This window comes from Nilaparvata lugens, chromosome 3 (assembly GCF_014356525.2).
Source record: "Nilaparvata lugens isolate BPH chromosome 3, ASM1435652v1, whole genome shotgun sequence".
NCBI lineage: Eukaryota > Metazoa > Arthropoda > Insecta > Hemiptera > Delphacidae > Nilaparvata > Nilaparvata lugens.
This window is the reverse complement of record NC_052506.1, coordinates 28,187,979-28,204,577: the sequence shown is the minus strand read 5'-3', so window position 1 is coordinate 28,204,577 and position 16,599 is coordinate 28,187,979. Positions and strand designations below refer to the sequence as shown.

Genomic DNA, 16,599 nt, shown 5'->3' with positions numbered 1-16,599 from the left:
TTCCAAGAAAAGTTTTATAGAAGCTTCATTCCAAATATGCAAGAGACTTGTCAGAATTGAATTTTTAAAAATGAACTTTTTTTCAATTAGCCTATTTTGCTGGTTCCAAATTATTGTACCTGTTGTAAAGTCACTGCCGCCAGCCTGAACGACTAGTAATTTAGTAATAATTAAAATTGTATAAAATATTTCCTTCTTCTTTCCTTCCTTAACCCCTTCTTTAATCAACCCCTTATTTCTTTTTATTCCAATTATTATTTATTTTATAATCAGTAGTTCTGTGAACAGTAGACCTCACGCCGTATTCTCATCCACAAGTACCTGATTTGAACTATAGACCTTATGGAAATACAGCAATAGACTGGCTTCTCCATACATCTGTGTAATCACTTGTCGGCTGATTTATGATGAATAATTTTCTATAGTCTGATTTTTACTCCAATATTGACGTACGAAGGAGGCTCCTTTCTCCTTTTATATTATCCTTGAAATGCAAAATTTCCAAAAACCTTGTATATACGTCGACGCACTATTAAAAAAGGAGCATACCTGTCAAATTTCATGAAAATCTATTACCGCGTTTCACCGTAAATGCGCAACATATAAACACATAAACATCAAGAGAAATGCCAAACCGTTGACTTGAATCTTAGACCTCACTTCGCTCGGACATTTATTATAATTTCTCATTATGATTGTAATCCTACAATTTCATTTCTTGTATATTAAGCCCCGCACACACACATCGATTTTTGTACGTACGCTATTTTGCCGTCCTTATAAATTATATGAGATTGAACAGATGATTTCAAACAGATGATGTTTGTCTAGTCTCGTTTAATCTGATAGGAATCATAAGGACGGCAAAATATCGTACGAACAAAAATCGATGTGTGTGTGCGGGGCTTTAGGCTACTCTTGATTCACGACACGACAAATAAGCTATTTTATTTTATTTAGACTTAATTTTAATTTAAGGTTTTAAATAATTTTGCTTTGATCTAGCACCTGCTGAAAAACCCACGGGTTTCAACTTTAACTTTATTTTAACTTCCAACTTTATTGTACCATCGAAATTGTTGAAAGCAGTGTTGTTAATTTATCTGAAACCCCAATTTTTTACATCAACATATTCACAATCTATCACATTCTCATTCTAATCTGAGTTGTCTGAAACAACTAAATTTTTGAAGATTTGAATATTTCAATTTTTGTAAGTGAATAAGATTTTCTACAACTACTGAACTGAGATTTATGATAGTCTTTTGGCCTACGTAAATGAAATACAGTGAATATTCATATTCCTTCGAAATGGAGGAGTGTGTGTCCGATTGTTCGTTTCGAATTCAATTTCCTGAATGTACCGTAAGTGCAACTTGAAATAATATTTTTCTTGCTGGAAAGAAAACTTTTCCATCGTACCTTTCTCCTGCTCTGCAATATGACGCTCTTTTTAGATCAAATCTCAACATCATCAACCTTCAACGATAAATGCGATAATGAAGATAGATGGTGAGAAGATAGATTTACTATAATAGAGTTGTACAAAATAAGTGATGGTTTAGCGGTGGTAGTTGGGGCCAACGTCACTATTCTTCCGTCACCGAATATTGCAAGGGTTCAACGACAATAGGTTGAATTTAGCCTCTTTGACCCAACGCTGCTATCTTCTGCCATTGTGATCCACGCAGCAGAATAGAATGCGCAATCGCTTTTGACATCCTCAGTAGCGCACACGAACACCAAATAACCAAGAAAGAAATGAAGAATAAGTCTTCACAAGACAAAGTGTGTGCTGACAATGGCTACAGATTAAAACTCGTAGCCTCATCAGCAACTCCGCCACTTTCTTCGTTCCTTATTACTCGTAGCAAAACACCCCTTTCAGCTCATTCTCCACACAGACACACACATCTTCTCCACATGCTTCCTCAATCTTTTTTCTCTCTATTCTGATTCATCAATTTTTCTCTTGGATCCTTTTTGCCTATAAATCTAGTGGAAACCCCAAAGTGAGCTCGTGAGGAATACACGTATCAAACCTCTTGCCTTCGTGTGTGAAGAAAAATTCAACAATAGAAGTCAGAAAAAAATGTCCCACTTTGGAATCTCACACCCCGATTGTGGATTAGAATTTGAAGAATCCACAGAAACTTATTGAACGAAACCTTAATCAGCTTCAGTATCTCCTCAGAGTTACAAATGCTACTCACATCTACAACAAATAATTTAATACATTGTAGAATACTAGAATGTAGAATAAGTTGAATATTTTCTAATTTTTATACGTTCAATATTTCAAGACACGGTCGAGTGATGTGATTGAAAAATAAGATATGATACGACTGTTATAATTTATTGTACTATACCAGTCCAATACCCTGAAAACAGCATAAACAACTAATAGTACGTTCTCCAACATATTTTCTTTTCCATCATAACAATATCTCAAACATCTTCATTTTTTAAAATAACTGAGCAGTTCATCAATAATTTTTTATGATCTTTTCATGAACTTTCAAATCCATGTGAGATTGGCATTCCACTCACAATTCATTGTCAATCTGATTAGCTTCGGAACCTTAAATTTAGATGAGACTTTCCACCGCACAGTCATTTTTACTCAACAATGGCATCTCACCTTCTTCCCTCCAATCTAGGCTAGCAAGACAAAGTTTTCCGTTGCTCTTCAGCCTACTTCTCAGTTTACGCTTCCACAAGCTCAACAAAGCTTTTGTTGTTGGTAGAAATTCAATTTAGTACTTTGTGGAATCATCAATTTATCGTTTTAGAAGCTCAAAGGTTTATCTCTTCATCACTCCTTTAGAACTTGATGGAAATTTAACTCTTTTCATATGTATCTTCGAATTAGATTATCTCCAAAATTTTCAATCAAAATTTTTCAATCATACCGTTCGGTAATGCGGTTGGTTACTGAGCTTGAAAATGATGATAAGTTGAGGCAAGAGTGCACGTCATTACATGGATGGCTGTCAGACCATTATGTTTTCTTTCAGATCTGCTCACTTTCCAGTAATCCGAAACCGACCTTACGACAACAATGCTCCTCATTTTGAATTACACATTCTGTCGAAAATCGTACGATATGTTGGCTGTTTGAGTGAGACAAGTAGAACCAACTCACAGTTATGAGCTACAAACCTAATTTTTGCTGGTTTCGCTCCCACTTATAAACTGTTCTTATTTCCTCATCATCATGCCTCTCGTTAATCAAGTACATGCGTGAGGTGAGGATTACTTTATTTGCTCAGTGAAGACAAATCAACAATGGTTAGATGGAATTACCTTTAAATATATCATCATATCACTGACAGTTTTTTCCACTGACTTCTATTTTGTAGAATTTTAAAATGATATGAAGAATATATTATAGAACTTTAATGAATTTCATTGAAATTTTACTTATTCCAGTTAATTACAAACAAGCTGGCAGTGAAGAATGATTTACACCAGTTGACAGACTGGCTGCTATTAAGCTAATAGTGGAGAACTGCAGGCCGAATGCTTGAATTCAGTTGTTGCTTCACGCGGTACAGCGACGACTGCAGTAGCAGTACATGACGGTCCCCAGAACCCCTATCCCTCCCTCCCCTCACTATTTCCCTTCAATTCTATTTCTATGTCAACCATTCATTCTCGGTGGTCTGTCCTTGTCTGGTGCTCTCCTTGTCGGTGCAAACGCGTCCAGTCAGCGCTCTCACTCCCCACACCCTCTCCCTCGCCTTGTTCACCTGTTGGCAGCCAGATCAATATCACTACTCGGCTAAAACGCTGTGCACTAGAGTACGTTTTCAACGTGCAACCATTACTCTGAAGTAGTCAATGCCTGTAAGTCGCATCGCATGGCTGGGTGGTGCACAGGTGGAACAGCCGTTACTTACAACCTTGCCACTGCTCTGCTCTGCTCTGTTCACAATCATGCACTGCAATTCTCATCACTGATCAGCCCACTGCTCCAACTTATCTTGCAAGGCGAGGGTGCTCGACACTTTCCACCTGTTGAACTCATCATTGACTGATCCCATTTATCATTCTTGTGACACTTGAACTTTATCCGGTTAATAGGAAATCATTTAGAGGGAAAACAATTGAATAGACGTGAAGGGTTCTGCCGTCACCACATTCAATTATATTGAGAATTTCCCAATAACCATTCATCTCCATTGAGCTTTTTTTGGAGTTTGGAGACCAACATTAAGTTGAGACCAACATTAACTATTTCGGACCCAACATTATAATAATGATATGCTGTTGATGATAATCATCATCTAGGGAAATAATCATCATCGAGATTGTCTCGATTTCATCGAGGGACATTCTCATTTTCGTTTATAATTCTATTTTCTCAAACTGTACATCATGGAATTCTAACAATTTGTAGTAATCAATATTGCTGAGACCAGTTGTAAGCTTTCCACGTAACATGTATTAGTGGTTCTTTCTTCAACTGATGGGGGGGGGGGTGACTGGAGCCATTCTCAAACTTTTCCCATCTCTATATTGCGGTATCTATTTGCCGATGAAATATGGCCAACCAGCCAAGTTTTTTCATCGATTAAATCATCTTCCTTTGCAATGTGGAAAACTCTCCACTTATTCTTGAATGTTGAAACCAGTCTGACATAACCAAATTGTCCAATATAAAATGATTAATAAGTCTCCATAACTCACGCTACTACTTGGAAAGCAATTAAAAATAAAAATCAGTATTTAGTGAATTATTACTATCCATTCCTGCAATACTATTTCTCTGGAATTAAATTCAGTAGAAGTATAGTTACACATAACTTCCATACACTTGACATTACATTCAGCTTTCTTAGACCTAATAAGAATTGATTTGCCTGGTGGACAATAAAAACAAGGGTTCTCTGTGCTATTTCAGTATACGCTATCGAGTCAGTTGTAGTAATTGCACGCTGTATTTAAATTGCCTTAGCCCCCCTTGCCAATCCAATCCAATCTCGTCTAACCGCTCTGCCGCACTGACCAGTCGTTTATTCGCAATGGAAATCGATTAGGATGATTGTAATTCACCAAATACAATCAAATAAAACTCGTGATCAGAAATCAATCAGGTATATTCTATATATTCTTGAATAGAGGAAACAACTCTATGAGTTTCGTTCCTACAAATGAGAAGTTTTTGATACGAATAATGTTGAAAAATGTACTGAATTGTGTTATCAGTCTCGCAATTTCTTCTCCTTTCATCAATGCATTCTTACTGAATCCTGAACGTAATTATGTTCATATTGATTCTTTATATTGATTAGAAAATTGAATCAATTTCAATTGATATTCATTTTATATTGATACAGGCAGTTCAATTATGATTGATAAATTCAAACATTATTTTTTCTGTCAATGAAATAGTGTTAAACATAATAAAATATTAATACCTGTATGAAAATATATTAACATATAGGGTTTTGCATCATAAAAGGAAAGGTTTGGTTTCCTTCAGCTTTTTCATGGCAGTTTTCTCCATCCAGGAAAAACTTGACACAGCATTCCCCGCTTCCTAAATGACGAGACTCGTAGTTATCTCTCACATAATAGCTCTTTCAAGTTATGTTTATGGTTACATTCACTCTGATGTCTTTGTTTCATGATGATTATTATCGATTTTGTTTGGGTAGTTGATTTGTATCATGCAAACAAATTTGATTCATTACTATTTTTACATCCAAAATAATAAAGTTTTTTTTATATATTCATGAGAATATATAAGAGATGGGAAAGATAGACTATAAATGGGTAGCAAGATCATTATAAGGAGTTAGTTAATTCATTGTGACCTGATTTCATGCAGTTAGACATAAGAAATCTCTAAATTTTCCGCATTCAAAGAACCCATCTGTCTATTATTGGAAGATGGTCTCTATTCGTAATGAGAAGAAATTCGTACTGTAGAAAGAAGCTACAATCGAGACCTTCCTCTATGCAAATTCAAAACAACCTCTTTGAAGCAAATTCAAAACAAAGGTTTATGGGCTGGCTGTTATTTGTAGCACCTGTCATTAGGGTCAAGGCTTTGCACAAATATCGATCGATCAAACTGTTTCCAAAAAGCAGAAACGATTATAACGGTCATAAATCATCGTGTATGTCCTTTTTTATTTGACTCTATATTGAGCTGAAGTACTTTCAATCACGGCAACGCTTTTGATAGTTGAGCTACTCTCACACTCTGGCAGCTCCCAGCTCCACTTTCTGTGTGCTGTTGATTATTTTCTCTTTGCTTTCAATCAACTCCTTTGTTGCATTCAGCCCACCCTATCACTTTGTTCTTTGTTGTCTACGAGTCAATTGTGTGCCTTCATATGCAGGTGAGATCTGAATATGAAGTCACACTATTGACACAAAACAAGATATGGGTTCATATATACGTGAAGTGTGCCTGAAGACACAATGTGAACACATCATCGAGGAGTTGAGAATACTGTTCTCTGTCTCATGAAATTTAATACCCTTTGAGGTGAATCAGAGATAATTATATGTGATATACTAATCATGTAGGTATTCCAACTAATCTCTCTAGTTCTGACATAGGGGTAACGTTGAGATAACGTTGAGACGCGACCTTCTTCTAAGTAGTATTCCTTATCCAATGACGTCAATGTGAATATCTCGTTAGATTCAGAGAAATCAATTAGTATTCAAGAAATCATCATCATTAAATTCGAATATAAATCTTCAGCGTGTTAATCATGCCATGAACAGTTGAAATTCGACTGATTTTTTCGTTTTGTATAAATAATTTATCTGTCATCCTGATTGATCATCGTCAAATGATGAATAATTAAACGTTGGATCCATCGTAGAATCTCGCCTTTGCTCCAACAATTTTGTAATGCTACTGACTAATGCATAAAGGAACGGCTTATTATATTCCTCATTGTACTTAAGAAAATCTCATTCCAGCAAGAATAGAAACTTATTACACTTTCTAGACATGAATTTCTTGAATAATGAGATTTAGCGAGCTAATCTTAGCAGGCTGAATGCTAGAATGAGAAGGGTTCTAATAGTAGGTAGGTATAAACTGAAAAGGGCAGCTGAACAACTAATTAAAACTTCCTTTTTTTCATTTATCTCTCTCTTGACACCCCCTCCACGAACGTTGTTCATTGTTCCTTATTTTTGTCATTTGTTCATTGTCTGTTTGTATAAATTTTTCATTGTCCCTTATTATTGTCATTTGTCCAACATTTCTTGCGCTCATAACTGAAATTACGGGGTTTTTGAAAAATCAGAGCATTCACATTATATATGGTTATTATCAAAATGCTGTCAAATTCATCAAAACAAAACTCGACTGTCCATTTTCCATCAATTTTGAATATAATATCTCAACATTGGCCCAAAATTGGTTTCGAACAGGTAAGACCTTAATTCTTGAAGATTGAATAGCCAGGAATGAAATAAATAATTTATAGAGACGATAGTAGTGGGCCCAACAATTATTAATAATGGAGAGTTCGTAATCAATGGTATAAGAATTGGGTATATTGTAATACCTGTAGTTAAACATTCCCCACTAGTTGTAGACAACAACAGCTCAGTAGGCTGCTACTATTATTAGCGGTCTAACAGGTCTCAAAGTGGAAGATTTATCATTCCTTTTCGTCTTATCCACATACTTCTCATTTCTTGAGCGAACTCAGTTCTTCTTTCTCCAGTCCATCTTTTTCAAACTCGACGCTTATGTCTTATTAAAAAACTCGTTAACGACTTCATATGATATAAAATGACTTCATAATATATAAAATGACTTCATAGTTTCACAACTTCAATTTTATCAATCGTTTGATATCACTTTACTTATGATATTACTCTGATATTACTTACCATAAGATGGATATACAATATAATGAGTGACTCAAAACTACACTACAATATTTCAGCAATCTCCAGCTCCAGTTTTAAATGAAAGGAATGTTCATTCAAATAGGAGTGGTAGAAAATGATCTTATACAGGGTCTAACATTTCATCTAGAACTTAGGGACTTGGAGTTCGATGGAATTGTTTAAGGTGCAAACATGACAGCTTCTTATTTCTTTGGAAAATCTCATAAAATTGGTTCCAGCGATGTGAATATTTTTATAGAAATCTTGTGAAAAACGTTGATGTAAAGGAAATATACTTTTCGAGTTTAATATCATAAATTTTTAATGAAAGGTGTTTCTATTCCCAGCTCTAGAACGTGGTTTGGGATTATGTTTGATCAACTCAAATTTCAGACAGTATTTTAAAAAGAATGGTTGTAAGAATTTCAAATTGCATCGTTCCTTCAGCATTTTGATAATGATAGAAATACAGCCGTAGCTTAAGTTAACCAAGAATAATTCACAGATAATTCTAATAATGCGAATCAATATGGTCAGGAAAAGCATCGTTACAACATTATCTGAAACAAAAATGTAGTATAATTATTCCAATAATCTTGTTAGACTTTTAGCATTCGTGGATTTATTCTTTGGCTCATAAGTGCCGCCTACTATACGTTTGAACGGAGATCGATCAGTTGTTATTGAAACCCGGAATGTATCCCACTAAAATAAATGTGGCTCTATTTTCCAGTGAACCAAATCAGCGTTAACGTGTATGCTGTATATTATGGACCTTAGACTATCAATAACTCCATTCCGTGAATGCCACTAACACGTCTGTATGTATCAATTCTCAATATCTGTCTTCCATCTTCTGTGTATCCCGTAATTGAAGCATTAACTATCGTATTCAATCATTGAATGGATGCGTGAAATATTTCTTCTTAAGAGATGATTGATCTCAATTCTTTTATAACCACTGTTGAACAATTATTAATGCGTCCTCCTCTATGTAAAATTGTTGTTTTATATGCTTTCCCCAGTGTAGGGCTACACTGAATAGCCCGATTGCAGGTTCCTCTTCTCTCATCATATCTCAGTGGTTGAACACAAATCTGACTTGCACGCGTAATTTATGACTTTTGGATTCTGCCATTCACATGTCTGATCAGCCTCGCATTTATTGGACAATAAATAACTCTGCAACTCCCAATCACATCGTTGATGTGTGCGCATATTCCAATATTACGAACCGGGAATACCCAATAAATTCTCACGATTGAAAACTTTCTTTTGGCGTTGTCATGTGAAGGGATAGAATTCGAATCTCTCATTCTCCTGATGATTTCTGATCATGAAATTCATCAGAATGCCTAAGAAGTCTCAAAATAGAATATTCTTATCTACAGTGCTTCAATCAATAACAATTAAATATTGAAAATGCGTATCTGTAAACCAAATTTTTCTTATTCTTCTATTTAGGCGTTGTGAGATTCATAGATAAACTGAGTTTAAACTGCGATAAAGATGAAATTGAGTTTATAAAATTAGAAAGGTCTATCTTGGTTGAAAAATTCATCAACCACATCTCATATCTTTCAAAACTTGACTTATTATGGTATAATGGTTGTGGAATAAGAACGTTAACTTTTTCGTCGAGATACATAAGGAAAGACGTTACTTTTCCAGTCATATTTTATTGCCTATCTCAAGTAGAGTTGTATTGATACAAAAATCTGTAAATGATTGAGCAGTTTCTCATTTTTCTACACAGTTGGATAATTTATCGCTCATTCTGTTTTCAATAACTCCGACCTTGAATAAATAAGCACATGCTATTGAATTGACCTCTCCTTAGTAATAGATTTTTACTACGTACTCTCTTACTAAAGCAATTCGACAGTTACTATAGTTATGATATAAGGTGTTCTGACCTTGAGATAATAATATTCGAGGTGTTCTTCGAAGCCGATTGAGAATTTCGAATCGCTCTACCAGAAGTACTTTTGTGAACTCCCTTTCGACAAATAGCATGCTAGAATGACGTAAGCGATTGTCCCTGATGTGTTGCAGCACTGCTCCACCTATGAGGAGGGATGTTGGGCCAGACAATAGCAGATGCAAGGGTGTTGGGCAAAGGCTAAGCATTGCCGCTCAATCCACCCAACTCACCCTGCGTTGTTTACGTTAACGGTAAAGGTCTGTTATTGTGTTATTACAGCCACTTGTACCCACTACTTGATCCAACCTCAAACAAATGCCTCGTATAGCCACTTACACACCTCCAATGAGAAACAGCAGCCAGCTTTTGTTGTAACAGGAGAGCAGCACTCATCCAACTGCGATTCTACACCTGATCAATGGAGCTGATTAATCTCCACTGATCACCACCACTCAGCCACAGACAATCAGCAAACAAAATGAGCCGGAAAATCCTCAAACTCAATGGTTTGCTTATTTCCAACGTGAAAATCCTCAACAATCTCAAACTCAATGATTTCTTTCTTCAGAGGTGAGGGTAAGAACCTTATGGGTAAGAACACAAGCAACAAGAACGTGATAGTCCTATCACCTGTTTCAATACGAGCTGTCATATGGCACATTAGTCAACATAAATAGTAATCGATTGGAAGAGAATGGTGATGGTTGTACTATCAACAAGTTTTTCTGTGTATCTCTATTTCTTTGCTATCTTCAGGTATTTTCAATAGCATTATTAATAAAATATTGTTCAGTTAATGATTGATCAATTCATAATTCCTTCCACCTTTACAACGTACTCGTAGATACTCATGAATGCAGAGTAATATGGAAAATTAATTCCCTCTTAACTACATTTTGATACGTTATAAATTGTGATAACAGTTTAACTTCTACATGATGATATTCTCATATTTCATTTTGGTAGGATGGGCATTATTCTGAAATATAAATGAAAACTTTTCGCTGAACTTCAGTTGTGGGAAAGGTCAAACGTGAGAGGGGACAGCGGCTGTTCTGCTTTGATTTTGTTGACGTCGGACGCTCGTCTGAGTTATCTCCCCTTTGGGCAATCGGGAAGCAGTTTTTCAAAGGTTGGACAGCAGAGGCAAGGGTTAGAGTGAAAAGACAAGTTGTAGGAGGGAAACAAGGAAGGTAATAATAGCGAGAGAGATGAAGATGAGGAAGAGAAGCGATGAGATTGAGGAGGCAATCAGTGCTCTGCTGGCTGCTAACAGGACTGCGGCGTCTTCAATGGCGAGTGGCGAGAAATTGACTGAGTGGCAGCACCTGAGTGTGGTTTGTACAGCGTTAATTTCCCCCATTTATCCTCAATGTTCTGCCGACTACCCTTAAACCCCTTGGCTAGTATTAGTCAGTCGACCACCTGTGCCTGCCTACCTATAGACATCTCGCCATTAGAATCTTGAATCAGTGCGTCCACTAATCAGTTGAACGAGACTCGTCTCTCAAAATTTGAAAGAAATAATGAGAAAGAGTTTCTTTAAAAATAAGTTACAATGATAGTATAAACGTAGAAACAACAGTAGGAAAGACCTTCCTATCTAACCAATGAATTTTGGATCAGCTCCGGCTATGAAATGGAAGTATTCTCACGTAATTACAGTTTGTCATGTCATTTTCGCCACAACACAGCTATGATATTTTCTCATGTTCAATCATGTGATGTTCTGATGTAAAACATCCTTCACTGTTTTCAATTCATTTTCTCATTCGAATGTTTTGCATCACAAAAAATAAAATATTTTTAGTTGAAGCTATGACTTTCCCATCAAATTCTCAAGCCCAAGAAGTAATAGTAGTGATTCTCAACCTGGAAAATATCCATTCATCAGAACTTGTACAAAAGAGTGTGTCATAGCAGAAATGATTGGTTAGGGAAAGAAAAAGGATATTCAACTGAATCATGAAAACATGATTGATGTAGTTACATCAGGCTTCTGGAAGTGTACATTTTCAACAACGCTTGAGACGTCTGTGGCAGAAAAGGAAAAATGAGAGCATATCAAGATTTCGAGTGAATTCCGAGTGTCGCGATGCTCCACACTGTGCAACATTGCTAGATGAAATTGTTCCTGTACCTAATTCAGTATTTGGCTTCTTATTGAAGGCGCACCTGTGTCTCAACAGACGGTGAATTGCGGAGATGCAGTGCAATCGAATCTTCAACTGACGAAAACAGCAAAAGGAGCTGGATCTAATCCATTAATAGTATTCCCCGCCCAGTCGTCCCCTTCCACCTCAACTAGCAATTTGTCTTTTTCAATTTAGACCTTCTCTCTCTCTTTCATGCTCATGCTGTCGCGTTTACTTTCTCTTTTGAGCAAGTGGGCATATCCACAGATGTATTGTATGTTCCAATGCCGATCGCCATTCTCCTTATTCGATAAATCATGTGCTTGGATTTGTATTCAATTTTCCACATCTCATGAAAATCCTCTTCGAACCGAGCCACTAGGCTATCAAATAACTTATGATCTTTCAATATTTTTTTTTTGTTTAAAGCCAGGGACCAGTACCCTAGACAATAATGCTTTCATCACATTATGTTTGTTTTGAGTATGAAAAAAGGCTGCACATTTTGTGCTATGCTTCTTGGTCTCAATTTTCACATCCAATCCTTCAAATTAGAATTATTATTGTTGGATCAATACAAGTTGCATAATTTCAAAATGTAGTTTGCAAAATTTCAAACGGTCGCAGTTTATCCAGGACAAATACTTTGCATCCGCTAACGTGCAAAATTCATCAGCAGATCAACATGATATCTCCTCCATCAGTCTTAGGTTTTTCATACATTGTTTTCACTCTAGATGCTGCTAATGGTACTGTGAAAATGAGCAGTTAACAATCATCGACCTTTTGCGGTTGACCTGATTATGATACCATTAACTCCTGCAGCGATCATCACGAAGCATAACAAAGAACGCCCTGCAAAATTGCTTCATTCAACTACATTAATGAATTCGAAAATAGCCTGCTATGCTCCATCATTCAGCTTACAACCTTACAACATACAACCTTTTTCCAAAAATAATTTGTTTCTTTTGGCCCCAAATTTCTCAACAATGTGCCTGATCCGATTTGAATGAACCAATTTTCTTATTTAAAAAAACAATGGCTTATTAAGTACTCCACCTGGAACTATTGAGAGTTTATTCATTGTCATTGTTGAATCCTAGTTGGATAAGTTTATAATCTACAAAATTTTACATAATGTAAAGTGTCATTATTGTATTATGTCAAAATAAAAGTGATTTGATTTGATATTAAATGCCCATACAACAGGAATGAATTTATTCGATTCTTATCGTTGAATAATCATTGAATCATCAATTTTTCATCGTACATAATTCAATTCATAGAATTAAAATAGCGCCATGGACTTAAATACATCACTTACCGTGATAGTGGAATATAGGTGAATCATATTTACAGATGGAATTAAATAGAGAATGCATTTATTCAAATGCTAATTCATATATTATAACTATTATTCAACGAAAATCCTAAATAAATGCTGTACATCACCCCGAAGATTGTCAGTTTGGTGTAAGGGTAAGCATTCCTGACTAGCAATTGGGAGGTACCGGGTTCGATTCCCGGGCTGGCAACTAATTTTTGGATAGTAGTTCTCATCGAATTTCCATCTAGCTGTTAACCCTGTTGTCAATGTCTGCAGTAGCAGAAGTCTTCGGGGTGATGTACAGCATTTATTTAGGATTTTCGTTAAATAATAGTTATGAATCATATTTATTTGGGTTGACAACGAAGACTTAATAAAGGTACTTCAAATAAGTGGTCTTGATCAATCATGTTTGATAATTGAAAGTATGAAAATGAGATTTCTACTAACAAAAAGTAGTGGGAAAATTTCAACCAACAAAATAGATTTAATTCAAATATAAATAAAAATAAAAAAAGATTTTTATTTCTATTTATATTACTAGTAGCCCTATACAGAAAAGAGACAAGAAAATAGATTTAATTCAACTGAATACGCTCAAGGATACCTAAATATTCAGATTATTTCACTTATGGAGTAATTAGAGTGATGTCTACTTTCTATGTGAACTTCCTTTCCTGAATGAATTTAGCTTTATTACGATTGATTTATTATTTGAAAATATTTTGTCAACAGATCAGCTTAACAGCATGTCAATCTTGACTCTTGTCAAAAGGAATGGATCTCTCCAAATTATCATAAGCCTGAAATATAGAACACGATAACTCTCAGCAGCGCTGGTTTCGTCTGCTATTTTGCCGTTCAAATGTCAGCGAAGCACAGGTAGTCAAACAGCGTGTCGTAAAAGGCTTCTCTTGTCTCGGCTAATCTTGTAATGCGCTCTTTATTGTCAGTTACTCTCAAAAACTATGTCAACAATAATTTCCTCAACCCACCTCGCTCAAGATGAAATAACCTCTACGTTGTATATGATTGTTTGTTTGTCACTCCAGTTCAAATCAACTGAAAGTGAAAACTGAATGATAGGCGTTTGTACAACATTACAATTTGATGAATAAGTAGCCTACTATAGAACAATGCTGGAACGTCGAATGTCAACTCCATAACTGTTGTATCTATTCTATCATGATATTAAATAGTGCGGATTAATCTTGTAATTGACGGCAAACTGAAGAGTTCTTGATACTCATTTATTTATTCATTCAACAGAACATTATGTAACGGATTCTTGTAAATGACACCTCAAACCTCACTGGTGTTAGCCACAATCAAACCGCTACTATTTTGAATGTGTGTTGAGTTGCAAGTGAATGTTGTGAATCACCATTCAAAAATATTATTCTGAACAAATATCTTACCATGGTGTTTTGTTTCAGATTCATGGTTGTGCTGGTGTGCCTGATATTCAGTGTTCTGTCCACCATCGATGCATATTCTAGTTTTGCGAATGAAACTCTATTTTGGATGGTGAGTGGTACTTTATTTTGTGAAGTTGATTCTCAATTAAATTCTCAGATAAGTTGGGGACGATTTGATGATTCATTGTTTTTGAATGACACAACCGTAATGCATGCTTGATTGATTGATTCATACTTCACAGTTTTAGTGCATGTTGAAGGCTGTGATTGAGACAGTAAGGCTAGTTACACACACATCGATTTTTGCCGTCCTTATAAACTCTATAAGATTGAACAGATTATGTTTGTCATGTTCCATCAATCTTATAGAATTTATAAGGACGGCGAAAACCATACGTCCAAAAATCGATGTGTGTGTAACTGGTTTAAGGGGGATCAAAGCCCTGTCGCAAATTGAGATGGGACGCGACGTGACAGATAGATAGATTTTATTGATCAACTGTCACTAGGCTTGTCGCTACCTGAATATTCATAACATTACAATTAATGGGAATACAGCTGTGCCAGGGTGAAAGAATAACGTTTCCCAATCTTCATAAAAACCACATTCAAATGCACGCCGTTTCAGCCAGGCCTTGGAATTGGGAAATAAAATTTTTGTTGAACTGAAATGTTCCTATTTTATCCTAACGTCACTTTATTGTGGTCTCACTGTTTGTTTAGTGGAAGCTCCTTGCTTGAAGAACAGGTCTACTGATTAGTTAAGGTTGGAATCGTCTAACAGTAATAGAAATCCACTTTTGTTGTCCACTACATTTTTTGTTGCATAATCATTGTTGCCATTTTTGTTGAAATAATCAACGTAGTCAATGCAACTTAATTCTCTTGAATTTTGAGTATATTTTATTCTAATAGAATCATACTTGAATGAATCATTCTAATAATTAATACATAAAAAGTGTCAACATTTCTATCAAACGTGATTTGAAATTTTTATTTCAGCCTAGCTATCTGTGAAGAACAATTTCTTTTAGCAAAACAATCATACATCTAACATTATTCTTGATAAAATTTATTGCCTGTTCCAATTGTATAATTGTTAACCCATCAGATCACGTGACATGTCAATAATAAACTAAATGTTGAGGTGGAATGGCAGAAGTTTCCTGGCGTTCCTACTTCCTAAGTGTGAAAATTCTATTAAACTGAATGGCTTAGCGTCCACAAACCTTCCAATTCATTATAAAAAGAACCAATAAGGAATAGATTATCTCCAGCATATCGAAATATTCATATAGAACAATCATGGAGCTCTGTCTGGTGATTAAATTCTTACTGAGACTACTGTTTAAATCAACTCATCTGTTGGCACACAGGTTGGGTAAATCGAATGTACACTAGAGCTCTCCAGCACTCTTGAAATCCCCAATTTGACAAGAAATCATTTTTCTTGAATGCTTTGAAAATTCTACCGTTTCTTCAGTCTGTAATTTTTTTGACAAACCAGCTTACCCGGGGAACTTCGTACCGCCAAAAATTCAATGTATCTCTTGACATTATTTGGTGAATCATGAAATTTATCTGACAATCAATATTTTAATTTACATCTCAATACGGACTTCCTATGTGCTTAGTCATGCAGCATTTATTATTCCGAAAACATATTCTTCTCAATCAATTGGTAGTAATATCTATCAGTAAAGTGTTGAATTAAAAAAAAAATAGATATAGTCCAGTAAAGGAAATGTTATAGAGGGAAAAGTTTGGAAGAAAATTTTTGACCTTGCAGTTCTGTTTAGGGTAGTAAGGGAGTAAACATATCAAAAGTCCCTACACTTACCCCCTGTGCTAAGGGGGTGGGGGTGGTTTAAAGGTACCATTTTTTTGTTTCTCGAATTAAACTCACAAACTATGTAG

General features: G+C 35.5%; 1 protein-coding gene across 6 annotated transcripts in view; it reads left to right on the top strand.

Annotated features, from left to right (window-relative positions):
* The window catches only part of LOC111055451 (potassium voltage-gated channel subfamily KQT member 1), a 119,108-nt gene that overhangs the window by 28,475 nt on the left and 74,034 nt on the right, over positions 1–16,599 (top strand). For all 6 annotated transcript variants that reach the window (XM_039423462.1, XM_039423465.1, XM_039423463.1 and 3 more), the window contains one exon: positions 14,701–14,791. In XM_039423462.1, coding sequence (XP_039279396.1) covers positions 14,701–14,791 — 91 coding nt within the window. The remainder of the gene's footprint in view (positions 1–14,700; positions 14,792–16,599) is intronic.